The sequence below is a fragment of the Cricetulus griseus genome, chromosome X, assembly GCF_003668045.3.
Source record: "Cricetulus griseus strain 17A/GY chromosome X, alternate assembly CriGri-PICRH-1.0, whole genome shotgun sequence".
In the NCBI taxonomy this organism is placed as follows: Eukaryota; Metazoa; Chordata; class Mammalia; order Rodentia; family Cricetidae; genus Cricetulus; species Cricetulus griseus.
In genome coordinates this window covers 83370708-83387315 of record NC_048604.1, presented here as the reverse complement: position 1 = coordinate 83387315, position 16608 = coordinate 83370708, and the positions used below count along the sequence as shown (strand labels likewise).

Below are 16608 nucleotides of genomic sequence, written 5' to 3'. Positions count from 1 at the left end.
TTGGAGATGGGGTGATAATTTTGAACAAAATGAGCAGCAGGTTCAGAAGCCAACCTGGAAGAAGAGTTTTGGAATATTAATGGTAAAGTGAGATGCACAGTCTTTTATTGTAGAAAAGGAAAATTAAGCTATAGTGGTTTTACAGTGAGACAGAGCCATATGACAAGTAGTTTTGCAGATAAGAGTTTGAGGGAGGATTTTATTCAATGTAGAGTAAGGCATCAGTCACTGGAAAGATCTCTAGTGGTATCACAGGAACTGATCTGTCTGTTTTGATGTTGTTCAGCTGCCTTGTGGATAACTAACAGGAGAAAGGGTGTGATAAAGTTATCTAGAAAAAACATGATGATGACTTGGGCTAGAAGAGAAATGATAGATATGGTTAAATGTTATTTCATCTAGGATATATTCTAATGGGTAACCTGATAAAATATATGTTAGATGGGACATGCAGAGTGGGCACAACAGTCAAGGCAGACTTAGAACCCTATATCTTGAACAAATAGCAGACAGGCAATACCAATTTTGTAGGTGACAAAAACTAGGAAATTGGCATGTTTGACGGTATATGGTTGAAGCAAATCTGGGGTTCCATCTCCATCTTCTGTTAAGAGACAGGACAAATAGTATGACTCAAAATTTATTCTCTTCTTACATTTGACAGTCTCAGATTTTGGTTGAATCACAAGAATGGATGTAGACTAATTTGTAATGTGATTTTCTAATAATCCATTTATTTACTATCAATACCAGAATCCAGAGTTTAGGCTCAATGACTTAAAACTGAGTTGTCTAAATGGCTAAAGGAACAGATTGGATTTTCCCCAGTGATTTCTCAAGGTCAGCTCAGAACTTAACAAGTCTGTTGTCAGTGGGAAGTAACTTCCCCAGTGGTTTTTGGAAACAGCCCAGACTTAAGATTGAAGTCAAACAGCTGTTCAAGATGCTGTGTGGGCAATAATCCATTCCTCAGTAGTATCAAAGACCTGTGAGGAGTCCAGTCTTATTCTATTCCATGCTCTTGATTTCAGAGAACACAAGTTTTGTTTTAAAAGGCTCCCATGAAAGAAATCTGAGCAAGGAATTAGTGAGGAAAAGAAAACATTTCCCACTAAATACTCAGAAATATTATAAGCAACATCTTAAATTTGACATATTTTGAAATATTTCTATTTACTTTCAATTTCACTTCAAAATTATTGAGACATGTCTCTAAATGAATTCAATTATTCATGTTATTGACTGTCTGAAACAACAGCTTCAGACATAGAGGTAGATGTCTTACTTATCTTCAATTTTATTCAGTAGCAGAGTAAAGCTAAGATGCAGCTCTTCAATTTATTTAAATTTGACTGCATAGCCATACTGACAGAGTCAGAGAGCTGAACATATTTGACAGATGTTAGGGAAACTGATACTCATTGGGTAAAATTTAAAGTTACAAATGATGAGTAGATTGGTATCTATTATACAAAACCATTTCTACATTTAACAATAATACTGCTTGCTCTTAAATTTTTTCTTAAAGGGTAGAACTCATGTTAAGCATTCTTAGCATAGTTAAGAAATATTACAATGACCTTTTAGAGCCCACAAGCCTGTTTTCATAACTTTTTAAATGTTAGTTGGCTCAGGTGAGCATTAAAGGAAGATTCAGTCTTCCTAGTTTTGTTCTTTTTCCTTTGTCTTTATTTTTTAAATTTTTTTATTAGTCCAAATTAGGAACAAGATTTCTTCACATGTCAATCCCTCCCCTCCCCCAACCCCCTATTTGCCTCCACCCCATCCACCCTCCACTTCCCAGGCAGGGTAGGGCCCTTAACGGTGGCTCCCCAAAGTCCACCACATGATCCTGGTTATTTTATGAACATGTATAAAACTTGTTTAGACCCATGGTTTCATTTTATCATGTGCCACATTTCTGGACCCTTTCCATTTTCTAAAGTCTTGGTTTTGAATCACATGAGAATTGATCATCCATAAGGCACCATTTGGTAAACTATTTCCTATGTGTTTGAGACACCGTTTAAGTGAGGAAGCTTGTGATGGTGGCAGAATGTATTCAGCCACTCTTAAACACACAATCAGGAGGCATGCCAACATGGTAAAAATAAAAAATAATAGTATGAGAACTGGAGCAATAATATAGGATGCCAAAACTATTAAATGTTGATCAAATTACAGATACTACTATCTTAATACAATGCATATGTCTGTTCTATAACCATTAATATTAATTACTTTTCTATTACTGTGATAAAATGCTGTGACCAGGGCAACTTATAGAAAAAAGAATTTGGTTTGGACTAACATTTCCAGAAGGTTAGAGCCCTTGATGGCAGAGTAGAAGTAGGAGACAGAAGCAGCACATGCCCAAAGGGGTGTGGCCACCATTACAGTCAAGACCTCTACAGCTGAGAACTGGCATCTTAAACTACAAACAAGAAGAGAGAGAGAACTACCTCTCAATAGCATAAGTCTTTTGAAACCTCAAAGAGCCATCACCATCACCACTACCACCACCACCACTGCTACCACCCCCATGACTCACTCCTCCAGCAAAACCCCACTCCCCAAATCTCCCAAGCAGCCAACAGCCTGAGACCATGTATTCCAATCCCCAAGGTTCATGGGAGGCATCTCATTCAAACTACCACAGCTACAGCATTTGCTCAATGTGTACAACTACCATCAAACCACTCCAAATGATAATGGTCAATCTGACACCTAATGCTATAAAGCAGAGGAAACACCCCTAAACATTGATTCAAACAAAAAGTCCTTAGAATGTTTGAAGATAAACATCTCCTTTAAGAAAACACTAAGTTTGCCAGCAATTGAAGCACATACATTTAATCACAGCACTCAGGAGCAAGAAGAAAGAGAACTAACAAATTTTTAATTTAAATTAGAAACAAGCTTCTTTTACATGTCAATCTCAGTTCCCTCTCCCTCCCCTCCTCTCCTGACCCCCATCAGTCCCCTATCCCAACCCCTTTGTTCTCCCCAGTGAGTGTGAGGCCTTCCATGGGGGATCTTCATCTTCAAATGGTATCATTTGGAGCAGGGCCTAGACCCTCCCCAGTGTGTCTAGGCTGAGAGAGTATCCCTCTATGTGGAGAGGGCTCCCAAAGTTCATTTGTGTACTAGGTGCAAATACAATCCACTACCAGTGGCCCCACAGATTGCCCAGACCTCCAAACCAACCTGCTCATTTAGGGGGTCTGGATCAGTCCCATGCTGGTTTCTCAGCTATCAGTCTGGGGGCCAAGAGCTCTCCCTTGTTCAGGTCAGCTGTTTCTGTGGGTTTGCTCATCACTCCTCCCTCTCTGCAACTGGATTCCAGTGTTCAGCTCAGTGTTTATCTTATCCCCTTATCTTTCTTTGAACTCTCTCTCCCCTCCCCCCATGCTCCCCATTTGCTCAGGAGATCTTGTCCCATTCCCCTTCTCCCGGCGACCATGCTTGTCTCTCTTAGGGTCCTTCTTGTCTCCTAGCTTCTTTGGCATGGTGGATTGTAGGCTGCTACTTCTTTGCTCTAGATCTAAAATTCATATATGAGTGAGTACATATCAATTTTGTATTTTTGTGACCTTGAACTATCATAAATTTTATGGTAGGCCAGCTATGACTACATTGAAAACACTTTTAGAAATGAAGAGTAGGAATGAAGGGAGGAAGAAAATATGGAAAGAAATCGAAGAACGCAATGTTTAATATGGCCACCTCTTTAGGAAATTACAGTCAGTTCCTCAAAATTACAGAGAACGTTGGATCTGGAACATATGAGCAAGTTAAGAATAAGATCTGTCTTTTCCCCAATTCACAACATTATTTGTATTTCTCTAATGATTCACAAGATGAGGCTTTTGCCTACAGGCCTTTAAATTTTCTGTCTAAATGAAGTGTGCATGTATGCGCGTGCGCGCGCGCGCACACACACACACACACACACACACACACACACACACACACACACACCATTCTCTGATTTTTATGACTTGGTGGTCTCTTTTTCATTTAGCAATATTTATTGAGGATGTGCCAAATCATATCTATAACTTCATCAGTCTGTTCATGTTAAATATAAGAATTTGAGAACTTGAAAATGTAGCTAGCCAACTTGCCACCTCATTAATTAGGATAGGAAGTCTCTAGGAGATTTAATGACCTAGGTAGCTATGGTTAGTTCTGGCCCCAGACAGACTTGAACTCTGGAGCCCCTGCTACTTAGAACTATACTACATTGTAAGGTGGAAGAAGATACACAGTCAGTACATCAGATTGCTTTCTGAAAACCCAAATAAGACATTGAGACTTCAATAGAAACGTAGACAAAATTTAGCGACAATGATATTGCAAAACAGCTGAAACACATGCATAAAAGCTTGAGCAGTCTTTTTATTCTAGCAAAAGATTGGTGACATTTACATTCAGAATATCTAACATGGCGTTAGGGAAACATTTGCTTATCTGTACCTTAATTTGCATTGATGAAGCATTTATTATATAAAAGGATGTCTTAATTATGCTAACTTCAATAAACTATTGATTACCCAAGGAAAAAATTAACTCCTGATATTTTCTGTACATTATATGGAGCATGTACAAAATAAATATTTTTAAATGGTTGAATAAGCCGGCAGTCACTCATTACTTGTAATATATAAGCACTGTCAATCAGATAACAACCTCCAAAAGAAAAGTTTACAGTTCAGAATTTAACATTGTCATAACATTGTAGGAACATTCTTAGTACATATTTATTTGGCAAAACTAGGAAGCTAAAGGGGAAAATTGGTAATTTCTATCTTCTTTAAAAGTTTCGTAGACTTGGCCTTTTATTTGCTAGGACACTTCATTTCTGCTTTAAACTCATTGTTATTGACCTCTTTATTAAGTTTTTTTGTCTTATTGAATTAATTTGTTATCTAGTGAGTTATATTTATCTTATTTTTTGTTGTTTTCTTCTAAAAACTCAAGGAGCACCATTCAGTTATTTATTTTTAATACATGATTCTTCTTTAATGCAATCACTCTTGAAACTTTCCTTCTGGAACTACTTAGCTGGAAGTTGTGCTTTTACATCCATGTGATTATAGGAAATTTTGAATTTTATCCTTTATTTTTTTCCTTCAGTAAACAGTAACTAAAGCATTTTTAATTTGCCAAGTGTTTATGTGGTTTTTGTACATTTCTTGCTGTTGAGTATGTTTTATTCCACTATGATCTGGTAAAATACAAGAAATTATTTCAATTATTATATTTTATTAAAAGTTTCATTTTAACCAAAAAAATAGCTTTATTTTAGAGACAGTTTTATGAACTTTAAAGAACAATGTATATTCTTTATCTGTTGGATAGAATATATTTGACTATGTTCTAAAGTTCATTTGATCTCAGTATAAATTAGATGTAATTTTCTCTGTTGCTTTTTAGTTTATGTGAAATATATATATGAGGTATTAAAGCTACCCACTCTTACTTTAGCATGATTTATCTGGCCCTTTATACTCATTGATGTTTACTTTGTCAGGTAGATATTGAAGTTTCAATTTTGCATCATTGTAAAATAGACTCTTTTTAAATTTTTAAGTGCATGAACCTATTTCTCTTTAATTCACTGATACAAGGCAGCAATGGGTATCCACCATAGAACAATGGTACAAACCAACAATTGGTGCTCAACTTTTATTACATGAATAAATGAAAGAGTAGTCATGTAACAATGTTTAAAAAACATTGCAACTCATAGTTTGTCTACAGAACATAAAGCATTATATTTTTTACCTCTAATTTTCTCGAAGCAACAAGTTCTTTTTACCTATTTAGTCTTTGTCTTCTTGAATTGTGAATATACAAACAATCTGTGTTCTATGCACTTTCTTTAATTTTAAGAAATGGTGTGAAAATAGCAGTGCTTGCTTCTTTGTCATGACAGAAATTCCTTTGTCTTGCCTTTCAATTCATTTTAATCCTCAGTGATTCATATTTAAGAAATGATATTATGCAGCTGTGGTGTAAATGAGTTCTTGGCAACAACTCAAGAGGCAAGTCAGTGTGGTCCCTCATAATGGGTGACCATTAGCCTTGAATTATTTTTTCTCTCCTATTAACAGTGGAATTGTACTATCACATAATGTTTTGGATGGCTTTTTTTTTCTTTTTGTTGAGACCTTTAATCTATACCCTTATTTTATAGACATCATTACAACAATAATCTCTTTTGTTCTGTCCAGATATATATTGTGCCTAAAGATTTATACTGTATTCATTTCTGTTTGTGTGACCAACTATCCTGGTTTTCCAGGGTCTGTCTAAATTTTATGATATTGTCTTGTTTTTAATTTTACTAGCTTGTGCAACATCTTGGTACATGCAGGTACTCTTGGCCCACCATTCAGAAACCCAAAAGTCTGAGACAGGAGGATCAAATATTCAAAATCAGCCTGTGATACATAATGAAACTCTGTCTCAAAAACAAACAACAAAATAACATACAGAAACAACACTAAAAGTTGAACATCTTGAAAACACTCTGTGTATTAAGATACATATTTAGCTTATTACCAGCTTTAGTCTTTCATATTTAAGTCACTCTTTTCCTTAAAAGAGCATCTCCTCCTCCTTCTTGTTATCTTTTCTCGCTTGTTGTCCTATCTTATCTCTTTTTTGGCTTTAGGGAAAAACATATTGTTCAAGTAATTTCCACTGGATATATCTGCTTCCCTTTCTACACTTTTTTTTCAACTAAATGTCTGTCTCAGATTCTCAACCAGTCCAAAGAACACTCTTTATTGCAAACCTGTGTTTGCATCTATGAATCAACTGCTTCCTCTTAAAATTCTCATAAGTCGCTCAAACCTCCTCATATTTGGCCTCTCTGTTTTTAAATTTTTTTTTATTAGTTCAAGTAAGGGAACAAGCTTGTTTCACAGGTAAGTCCCTTCTCCCTCTCCCTCCCCTCACCCCATCCCTCTTCCCGACCCCCAACCGATCCCCCACCCCATCCACCCACCACTCCCCAGGCAGGGTAGGGCCCTTGACGGGGGCTCTGCAAAGTCCACCAAATCTTACTGTGCTGGGTCTGGGCCCTTCCCCATGTGTCCAGGCCAAGAGTGTAACCCTTCACGTGGGATGAGCTCTCAAAGTCCCTTCTTACACCAGGGAAAAATACCAATCCACTACCAGGGGCCCCCTGGAGTGCAGAGGCCTCCTTACTGACATCCATTTTCAGGGGTCTGGATCAGTCTTCTACTGGCCTCCCAGACAGCATCTGGGGTCGATGTGCTCTCCCTTGTTCAGGCCAACTGTTCCTGTGGGTTTCTCCAACCTGGTACAGACCCCTTCGCTCTTCATTCCTCCCTCTCTTCAACTAAATTCCGGATTTCAGCTCAGTGTATATATGTGGATGTCTGTCTCTGCTTCCATCAGCCACTGAATGAGGGCTCTAGGATGGCATAAAGTGTAGTCATCAATCTTATTTTAGGGGAAGGACTTTTAGGTTATCCTCTCCACCATTGCCTGGATTGTCAGATCTTGTCATCCTTGTAGGCCCTTGGAGATCTCCCTAGTTCAAGATCGCTTCTCGGACCTATAGTGGCTCCCTCTGATATGGCATCTCTCATCCTGCTCTCTCTCCTCTATTCTTCCCCCAAATGTGGCCTCTCTTGACATTCTGTTTTTCTCTTTATTCATTAAGTACCGACATGTAGGCATTCAGCACATATTAGCAGGATGATAAAATGATGCTCAGAAATTTTTCTTCCACAGAATTTATTTTTTTCAGCTAGAAAGAATTATATCTCTCCAAGATGTCCCATATACAGAATGCCAACCCTCATCTTAGTATGATTGTAATTTTAGGCCTTATTAATTTTATCTTGAATATTCACATGAGATATTCTGGATCCAAGGCAAGTTTTTTAAATTGCCTTATAATAAATAATCTTACCTCCTCTCTCTTTCCTAATGACACACCCTATGACAACATGGTTAATGTTGATGAAAAGTCTTTCCATGTGAGTACTTAGTTTCTCTATAGGCAAGAAACCAAAGAATATAAAGGAGGAGCCAGCTGTCCTCTTCTCCAAATGAATATCCTTGGAAACATAAAAGGCCTGAATCTAACTCTAATTTTCAAGAAGCTATCTCAATGCCCCACGTGCCTCAATTTTTACAATGTATAAATATTTCCAGGGCCAGGGCTTCATATGTTTTCATTATAGCTATGTAGAGACTTTTTTCCTCACAACTGGAAATTTAGTCTAGCAGACTACCAACTAAGGTCTTAACCATTTGTCTTTCCTGGATCAGAGAAATTTGAGAAATTAACCAGACAGATGGTACACATCTAATTTGCATGGGGTGGGAAAGTTTTCAGCAGGTTAAAACTATTAGAGATGCATAGAGTAATCCAGGAGTTTGTTTTCTCACACTTAGTTAAATTGTATCCAGAAATCGCTCATCTACTCAATGTAAATCTGTGAGTCCAATTACTTGGAACTTTTGCACACATCTCTATTGTTATTTTAATCCCCACTCCTTCATTCTATATTTATCTGCCTCCCCTAATTACGGCCTCACCTTTTTTTCCCATTTCCTGTATCAGATCACTTCTACCCTGTCCAACAACTTGTGTACACATGCCACTACCCCGCCTAAATTTTTTCAAAGGTTTCTAATTACTTACAAATACTGCCTAAACTTTTCAAGAATCTGATGCCAAAATTCTTCTTTAAAATTTGCACCAATTTAACTTTTTGTTTCTATTGTAACTACTTAGACATTGAAGTTTGGTATAGGGAGCCATTGTTTTTCATAATTAGCAAGTAGACAGACATTTAAATAAAACAGATAATTGTACTTGTGAAAGATGGATTAAAAAAATAAAGCACTGGCCGGGCGTTGATGGCACACGGCTTTAATCCCAGCACTTGGGAGGCAGAGGCAGGCAGATCTCTGTGAGTTTGAGGCCAGCCTGGTCTCCTGAGCAAGTGCCAGGATAGGCTCCAAAGCTACACAGAGAAACCCTGTCTTGAAAAACCAAAAAAAAAAATAAAAAATAAAGCACTGCAAGAAATATATACCCATACATCTACACACACACACACACACACACACACACACACACACACACACACACAGGGGCAGAAACACAAACACACATATTCAGAAATCAAATGAAATATTATAGATAGAACAGGACTTCTGTGTAACTAAAGTAAATAATCATCTACCCAGTGTGATTTCAAGGACACAAGAATAGTCCACAATATAGGAATTGCTTTTCTATCTGCAGACTGAATCCAAATATTCCATTATTTTTATTCAGACACCTTGCCTCTCTCTTCTGGATTGTAAATAACCTTGACAGAATGATTACTGTATAAAATATCAAACTCAGGGTTCTTTTGAATGTGAGCACCACTAAGATTTTACCAATAAATATGTTTTAATACACTTCTGAGATATTTTTGTATCAGTGTTCTATGTTTGAAATTTAAAGGAAAACACTACTCCCCCCCCAGTTATGTAAGAGGATTTAAACTCAATTAATAACATTGCTATAAATAATGGTACATAATTAAACTTAGGTCAGAGAAACAGTTATTTTAAAAAGATATATTATCACACATGTGACACAATATCTTTTATTAACATGGTCACCCATAATAAAATGAAATCTGGGTCAATAACTATATTTTATATTTTTTAATATTAATTCCTATTAGTATACTTAACTTAATGATAGCACATCACCTGTCTTGAAAGTCCCCCACTTCTCCCCAGAAAAGTTTTGCAAATCCAGTGGTTTCCCTATTAACATTGAGATGCAGGTCTCCTTTCTTATCATTTTCTGACTATCAGTTTATAAATAAAAGAGAAAGAAATTGACTGGGGAGTTACATAAACAAGTTCTGAGCACCCAGGATTAATTTTGAGGAGCATTCCACAAGCCAAATAAACATTTCTTTCCATCTCATTTCACAGGCCTTCAAGAGGGAATTGAAAACTAAAGAACCTGTAATCATGAGTACTCTGGAGACTGTGAGAGTATTTCTGACAGAGCAGCCTTTGGAAGGACTGGAGAAGCTCTACCAGGAGCCCAGAGGTAATTGAATGTGGAACTGTAATAACATATTGATAGAAGGATCAGTGATGACAGAGCAGCCCATCCATGCTCGCTGCCAGAGACTGTACAGCTCTCACACTTCTGAGTTAAGCAGAATCAATTCAAATTAAATGTAGGTTTCAAAAAAGAATAAGGAATCATAAAGCACAGTGCATAAACCTGCTTTCGCTGTCGTAAATAAAGCAACCAGTGATCAGTTATTTGAATATTTAGAAGATAGGGGAGATTATCTGTGGAAAGGAATCTATTGTTACAAAGACTACAAGCTAATTTCCAGTTCAAGTGCCTGGCTGAAATAAATTAGAGCTCTTCCGCATGTGCTAACATTTTCTCTCTGAAAGCTTAAATGAATCTTGATTTATCTGATTGACAGAAAAATAGAACAGATTCACTCAGGAAGACAGACTGTATAGCTGTGCTAGACTCTGTCAAAATTTATGCCAAAATGTAAAAGAGCCATTAATCAGGAAGTTGGCCTCTTGTTAATCTATATTCGCTTCCTTTCTTCTAGTCTGACCTTTTCAACAATGTTTTTTTTAAACAAAAATGGATGTGGCCTAAAACCTTGTCATATTGCCAATTTAGAGCTGCCTCCTGAAGAAAGAGCCCAGAATGTCACTCGGCTCCTACGGAAACAGGCTGAGGAGGTCAACACTGAATGGGACAAGTTGAACCTGCACTCAGCTGATTGGCAGAGAAAACTAGATGAGGCTCTTGAAAGACTACAGAAACTTCAGGAAGCTGCAGATGAACTGGACCTCAAACTTCGCCAAGCTGAGGTGATCAAGGGATCCTGGCAACCAGTGGGGGATCTCCTCATTGACTCTCTCCAAGATCACCTTGAAAAAGTCAAGGTACTGTGTTTTGCTTTATTCCACAATATTTTCAGGGACTCCTCTCCAAAATGCTCATTTAAGTTTATACAGTATTTTCATCACACAAAGACACAAAGCTAAATTATAGGGCCTATAAACTTTTGAAATTAGCCCATTTTATTTGCCTTGTTTTGAAGTCCTGAATGTAGAGTTTCCTCCAAAAAAAGTCAGTGATGTAATCATTTGTCTATCTTCAGTAATATAAAATGAAATATTAAGGAGTAACATTAGTGTGGTACATAGTACCCCAGGCTCATAAGATTAAATATTAAAAAGTTACAAGGTCAAAAGTAATTTTGATTTTTGCCATTAGGAAATTAATTTGTCATGAAGTAGATGGGTTGGAGGGTTTGTTGGGTATTTTTTATGAAGTTTTTGGTGTGTGTGTGTGTGTGTGTGTGTGTGTGTGTTGTATTACTTAGTCTCAGAACAGAATAAAAATAACATTTGCCAAGATCAAAAGACCCAATTTGAGGCTTTTTCCTTAATAATATGAGAGCCGATCTGAAACAGAATCATTTGTTTTCCAAGTGCTTTTGCTGTCTAATTGTAAATGAGTAGAAATTTGGGTTCAGCCTTATATCCTTCTGCATTTTTATTTTCTGCATACCATTGCTTGTTTTCCCTCAAAATGTTTTTTCCTTTTATTTCCCCGTTTTCAACCAGTGTCTTTTTGCATATTTTTTATTTTAGAAACAATATTATTTTACATATCACCCTCCATTCCCTCACCCTCCCATGTCCCCACTTCCCCCACTGACCCCCCAACCGACCCCCACCCACTGCCCAAGGATAGTGAGGCCTTCCACGGGGCATCAACAAAGTCTGTCATATCATTTGGTTGAGGGCTCAGGCCTGGGCTGCAATAGTATCCCTCCTTAGGGAATGGGCTCCCAAGGTCCATTTGTGCTCTAGGGATAAATACTGGCTCTACTGTTAGAGGTCCTGTAGACTGCCCAGGCCTCTGAGCTGGCACCCACATATAGAGGACTTAGTTTGGTCCAATTCTGGCTCCCAGATTTATGACTGGGATCTCTGTGCTCTCACTAGGTCAGGTCAACTGTTTCTGTAAGTTTCTCCAGCACGGTCTTGGCTCCTTTGCTCATCCCCCCTGCCTCTCTACAACTGGATTCTGGGAGTATGACTCAGTGCTTATCTGTGAGTCTCTGCTTCTGCTTCCATCAGCTAACTGGATGAAGGCTCTAGGATAACAAGTAAGGTAGTAATCAATCTCATTATAGGGGAAGGGCATCAAAGGCATCCTCTCCACTACTGCCTAGATTCTTAGTTGAGGACATCCTTGTAGATCTCTGAACATTTCTCTAGTGCCAGATTTTTCTTTAAGCCTATACTGGCTCCCTCTATCAATGTATCACCTTTCTTGGTCTCCTCTATTCCTCCTCTGTCTCAGTCTTCCAGATCCCTCTTGTTCTCCCCCATCCTCTTCTCCCCTTCCCTTTTCCTCCCTCCCTCCCCTCCCCACCCTGTGCTCCCAATTTGCTCAGAGGCTCTTATCTCTTTCCCTTTCTTTGGGGACCATATGTTTCTCTCTTAGGGTCCTCCTTGTTTCCTAGTTTCTCTCAACCAGTTTCTTTTTAAATCCCTTTTTTTCAAACTTATATAGATGACATGCTTAAATCCCCTGGCCAGTCAGTGCGTGTGGCATTATGGACACTGCCTTTTAAATATTGAGTAAGTGAATGGATATTTCTGAATCATCCAGACTCTTCCCATTTCAACCTAAAACTCTTTAAAGTATATAATGAAGTCTGGTCATCAAATAGGGTAGCTATCTCTCTTCTTTGTATCCCTGGCTTTCCTACTCACTTTTAACAACTTGAATGCAGACAACCCAATATACTCTTCAATGCTATATAAATTGGTCTTATTTTCTTGTAATTGTCTGCCATGTGTTTTTCCATCCATATGAATCACCACACTGATCTGTTTGTCTGATCAACTCTTACTGAAACTTTAAAACCCAATGTACATATAACCTATTTTTGTAGTCTACCATAAATATCTACCACTCCCGCAACTCCTGTCAAAGGAGTTTCAATTTATTGACCCCAAATCTGAAACTCTAAAACTACTGCTTTGGTGTCAGTAGTTTAGTCCACCAAATTAAACTGATTAACTAAAACTGATTCTTAAAAAAGGAGAAGCATATTAAAAACCACTATTTCTATGTTGTTTTAAACTTAGCAGTTATTCCCAAGTAAAAGCCAGGTAGCTAACTACATAGATGAATATTTGATATACCTATGTCACCTCAGCTCCGCTAATGATGCTTTCAAAAAAACCATTCTCCATTTTTCCTTTCTCCATTTTAAAACTCCATTAAGGTTTTAAAAGTTGTCATTTGTGTCCCTGCAAAATACATTCTTCTGTTGGATTTATGATTGTATCACTTCATTAGTTAAGGTGCCTTTGGGAAATGGATAAAATGTAACCACTATGTCCCTGGACCTTGTGGAAATGATAGCTGTTCTTCACAGTGATAAATATCATAAATCAAGACAACATATTGCCATGTTCATATTGGCTATTTGACTCACAAATAAAGCTCCATAGGAAAAAATACTAGACCTGAACAAGGGGTTGCTCATGGACCTCAGACTGATAGCTAGGAAACCAGCATAGTATTGATCTAGACCCCATGAATGAGGATGTCAGTTTGGAGGTCTGGTTAATCTATTGGGCCTCTGGTAGTGGATCAGTATTTATCTCTAGTACATGAATGGACTTCGGAAGCGCACTCCACATAGAGGGATGCACTCTCAGCCTAGACACCAGAGGGGGGTCTAGGTCCTGCCCCAAATGATATGACAGACTTTGAAGTTCCCCCATGGAAGGCCTCACCATCCCTGGGGAGCAGAAAGGAGATGGGATAGGGGGTCAGTGGGGGGCAGGGGAGGGAGAGGGAACTGGGATTGACATGTAAAACAAGCTTGTTTCTAATTTGAATAAAAATAAAATAAAAAACTACTAGAATTAAAGCTACATTTCAAATGTCTTTCTACTTTCAAAAATCACAATTATTGTTGCTTACGAAGTATTTTAAGGTTCCACTTAGGACTACTCACCTTACAGGAATAACATCAATGCTTATTTGACTACATAAGTATTTTTACTTTCTTGCAATGGGAAACACAAATAATTGAATCACTCACTGGATGATCTACACAGACATGCAAAAGGAACATGCAAAGCCTTTCAGAAAGTAGAATAGCTGGAGGGCATATTTAACTTAATGTTTCCCTGTGCTAAGCTGTGTCCTCAGACTTTTAAGTAAGAGAACAAAAGAGGGGGAATGAAGAGAAAGGGCAAGATAAATATATAAAGAGATTGGTTGGTTGATTGGTAGGCAGATTTAGAGACAGAGTCTCACTAAATTTATCTAGGCTGCACTTGAACTCTGGAACTTAAGTGATTCTCCTGCTTCCATTTAAAGTATCTTGGACTAATAGAGTAAGTTTTGAAGTCAAAACTCTGTGAAAATACCTAAAGTGAAAATATTTGGAAGTCATTGATGTTTTCTTGTTCTAATCAACCATTGTTTCTCCATATAGAAGGTACATCATTCTTGAATCCTTAGTTTGTCTTCAGTCTTTTCTTTTTTCTTCCTTTTTTCATATAGGACATTGAATCTGGGCTCTAATACATGCCACTGATACACACTCAGATATAACTTTAAATACACTAATGCATCTACCTCTAATGAAGCTCCAAGATTTCCATATTGAAATTTGTGAATTTGTCATAGCCATTTGTTTATACATTGCTTTTGCTTATATAGATGTCTAAAATATTACTGGGAAAGCCAAAGGAAGGGATTCTCTGAGTTTTCCTGTTAAACACTATTAAGGTGATATTTTGATTATACATTCTTGACATTTTAACTAAGCCTATGGTATGTGTACTGGAGCAGGAAGTATTTGAACCCATTGTACCATTGGTATTTATGCTCACCATTCATATCAACAATTTTAAGAGGAAAACTAGAAAGTGCATCTTCTCAGCCCTTCCAGACTGAACACTTGTGGCTTTCTTTATTTAAGAAATTTGCCAAAGTAATTCTATCCCAGAATTTTATATTGAGAAAGTAAAGTATATGTCCTCCTAACAGATAAGGTGGTGCAATGGATTAGAATTTCATTTTTACTTTGGTAAGCAGAAAGCTTGCAACCATCTTTATGTAAGTCTATCTTCCTTTAATGTTATTTGCTTAACTGTGGTCCACATTTTTTGTTTATATTTGTCATCAATTGACAGAATGTTAAATCCTTTCATATAGGGGAACTTTACAAAAAATTTGAATGAATAGAGGGAATTCTGACAAACAAGGCAGCCTTTCACTGAACCTAAAGCTCATCAATTGGCTAGATTAAATAGGCCGCTATTCCCTAGAATCTACCTATGTCCATCCCACAGGGTTACAGACATGTATTGCCACACCCAGCTTTTATGTGGATTCTAAACACCCAAACTGAGGTCCTCATGCTTGTGCACTGGAAACTTTATGTACAGTTATCTTGCTCGTGCCCAAATTATGTCTTTGCAATGCAGGAAAGGTTTACTGCCTAGAATAGGATGGAAAATTTTACTGAGGCTTCTCAGTTCTATGAACTGCATGCAAATGAATTGCTTTAGGGAGGCTTTTGTTGTTCTTGTTCTTCTTACAGTAAAAATGCTGTGTATTATGCCTTTGATCAAGAAGAAATAAACAAAAGATGTAATCCTTCATAAAACTAGATTAGATATGGAACCAATGCTTATTACATAGAACACACAGGCTTTATCTAGTTTTCAATGCAAATTGTTGTGTTGTTTAAAAGCACATAATTTGGCCATTAATATCTTTAAAACATTCCTAGTGAAAGGTATATAATAGTACAAGCTCACTGTACACTTTAAAAGTATAGTAATGGAAGTGACTTGTTGGCTTTATTTGAGCTTAGAAATTAAAGTATAAATTACTCATCTTAAAAAAGCATACAAAAATTGTTTGTTCAATGTGAAATTAACTGTAAGTTAGTGTTTCTAGGAGAGCTTATTACATGTTCCCTCTCATTTCCTACTTTGTTTATAAAGCTAAAAGCAAATTACTTAGGACAACAATGTCAAATGCTTTTCTTTACCCAAAGCATCTGAGTTTAGATAGCACTGTGTATGTATGTTTTTAAAGTCTCTGTCTCTACTTGGGCAAACAGAACTTTCATTTACCATGCTATTCCCATCCTGCCTTTGAAACTTCTAAAAAGGCTGAGCAGAGTAATTGTTTCAGACATCTGTTTAGCATACTTTGAAGTCCATATAAGTTCTTTTTCAGTTTCATTTGAACCCCAGCTGTCTTCACCAAAGTCTATAATCAATCTGAATTAAGTTGTCCTACTTCTCCTAATAAGTCTCATATTAAGTTCTGCATCAACCTCTTAGGGAGACTTAAAAGCTAATTCATGTAGAATTGCCATTTTCTACTAATTCATTTGACAGCTCTCCAAATTCCAGCAGAAACAATTGCAAAGACTGTTAATTTGTCTCTTCATAAACAACTTATGTAAGTGTAGTATATGTTACAACTAAGCAAACAATTTA

The 16608-nt window shown here is 37.2% G+C and overlaps 1 protein-coding gene across 3 annotated transcripts in view; it reads left to right on the top strand.

The window, feature by feature from the left end:
- Nucleotides 1–16608, top strand: part of Dmd (dystrophin) — a 1637847-nt gene that overhangs the window by 1264862 nt on the left and 356377 nt on the right. For all 3 annotated transcript variants that reach the window (XM_035449892.1, XM_035449894.1, XM_035449893.1), the window contains 2 exons: nucleotides 9994–10114; nucleotides 10721–10989. In XM_035449892.1, the coding sequence (XP_035305783.1) occupies nucleotides 9994–10114; nucleotides 10721–10989 (390 nt within the window). The remainder of the gene's footprint in view (nucleotides 1–9993; nucleotides 10115–10720; nucleotides 10990–16608) is intronic.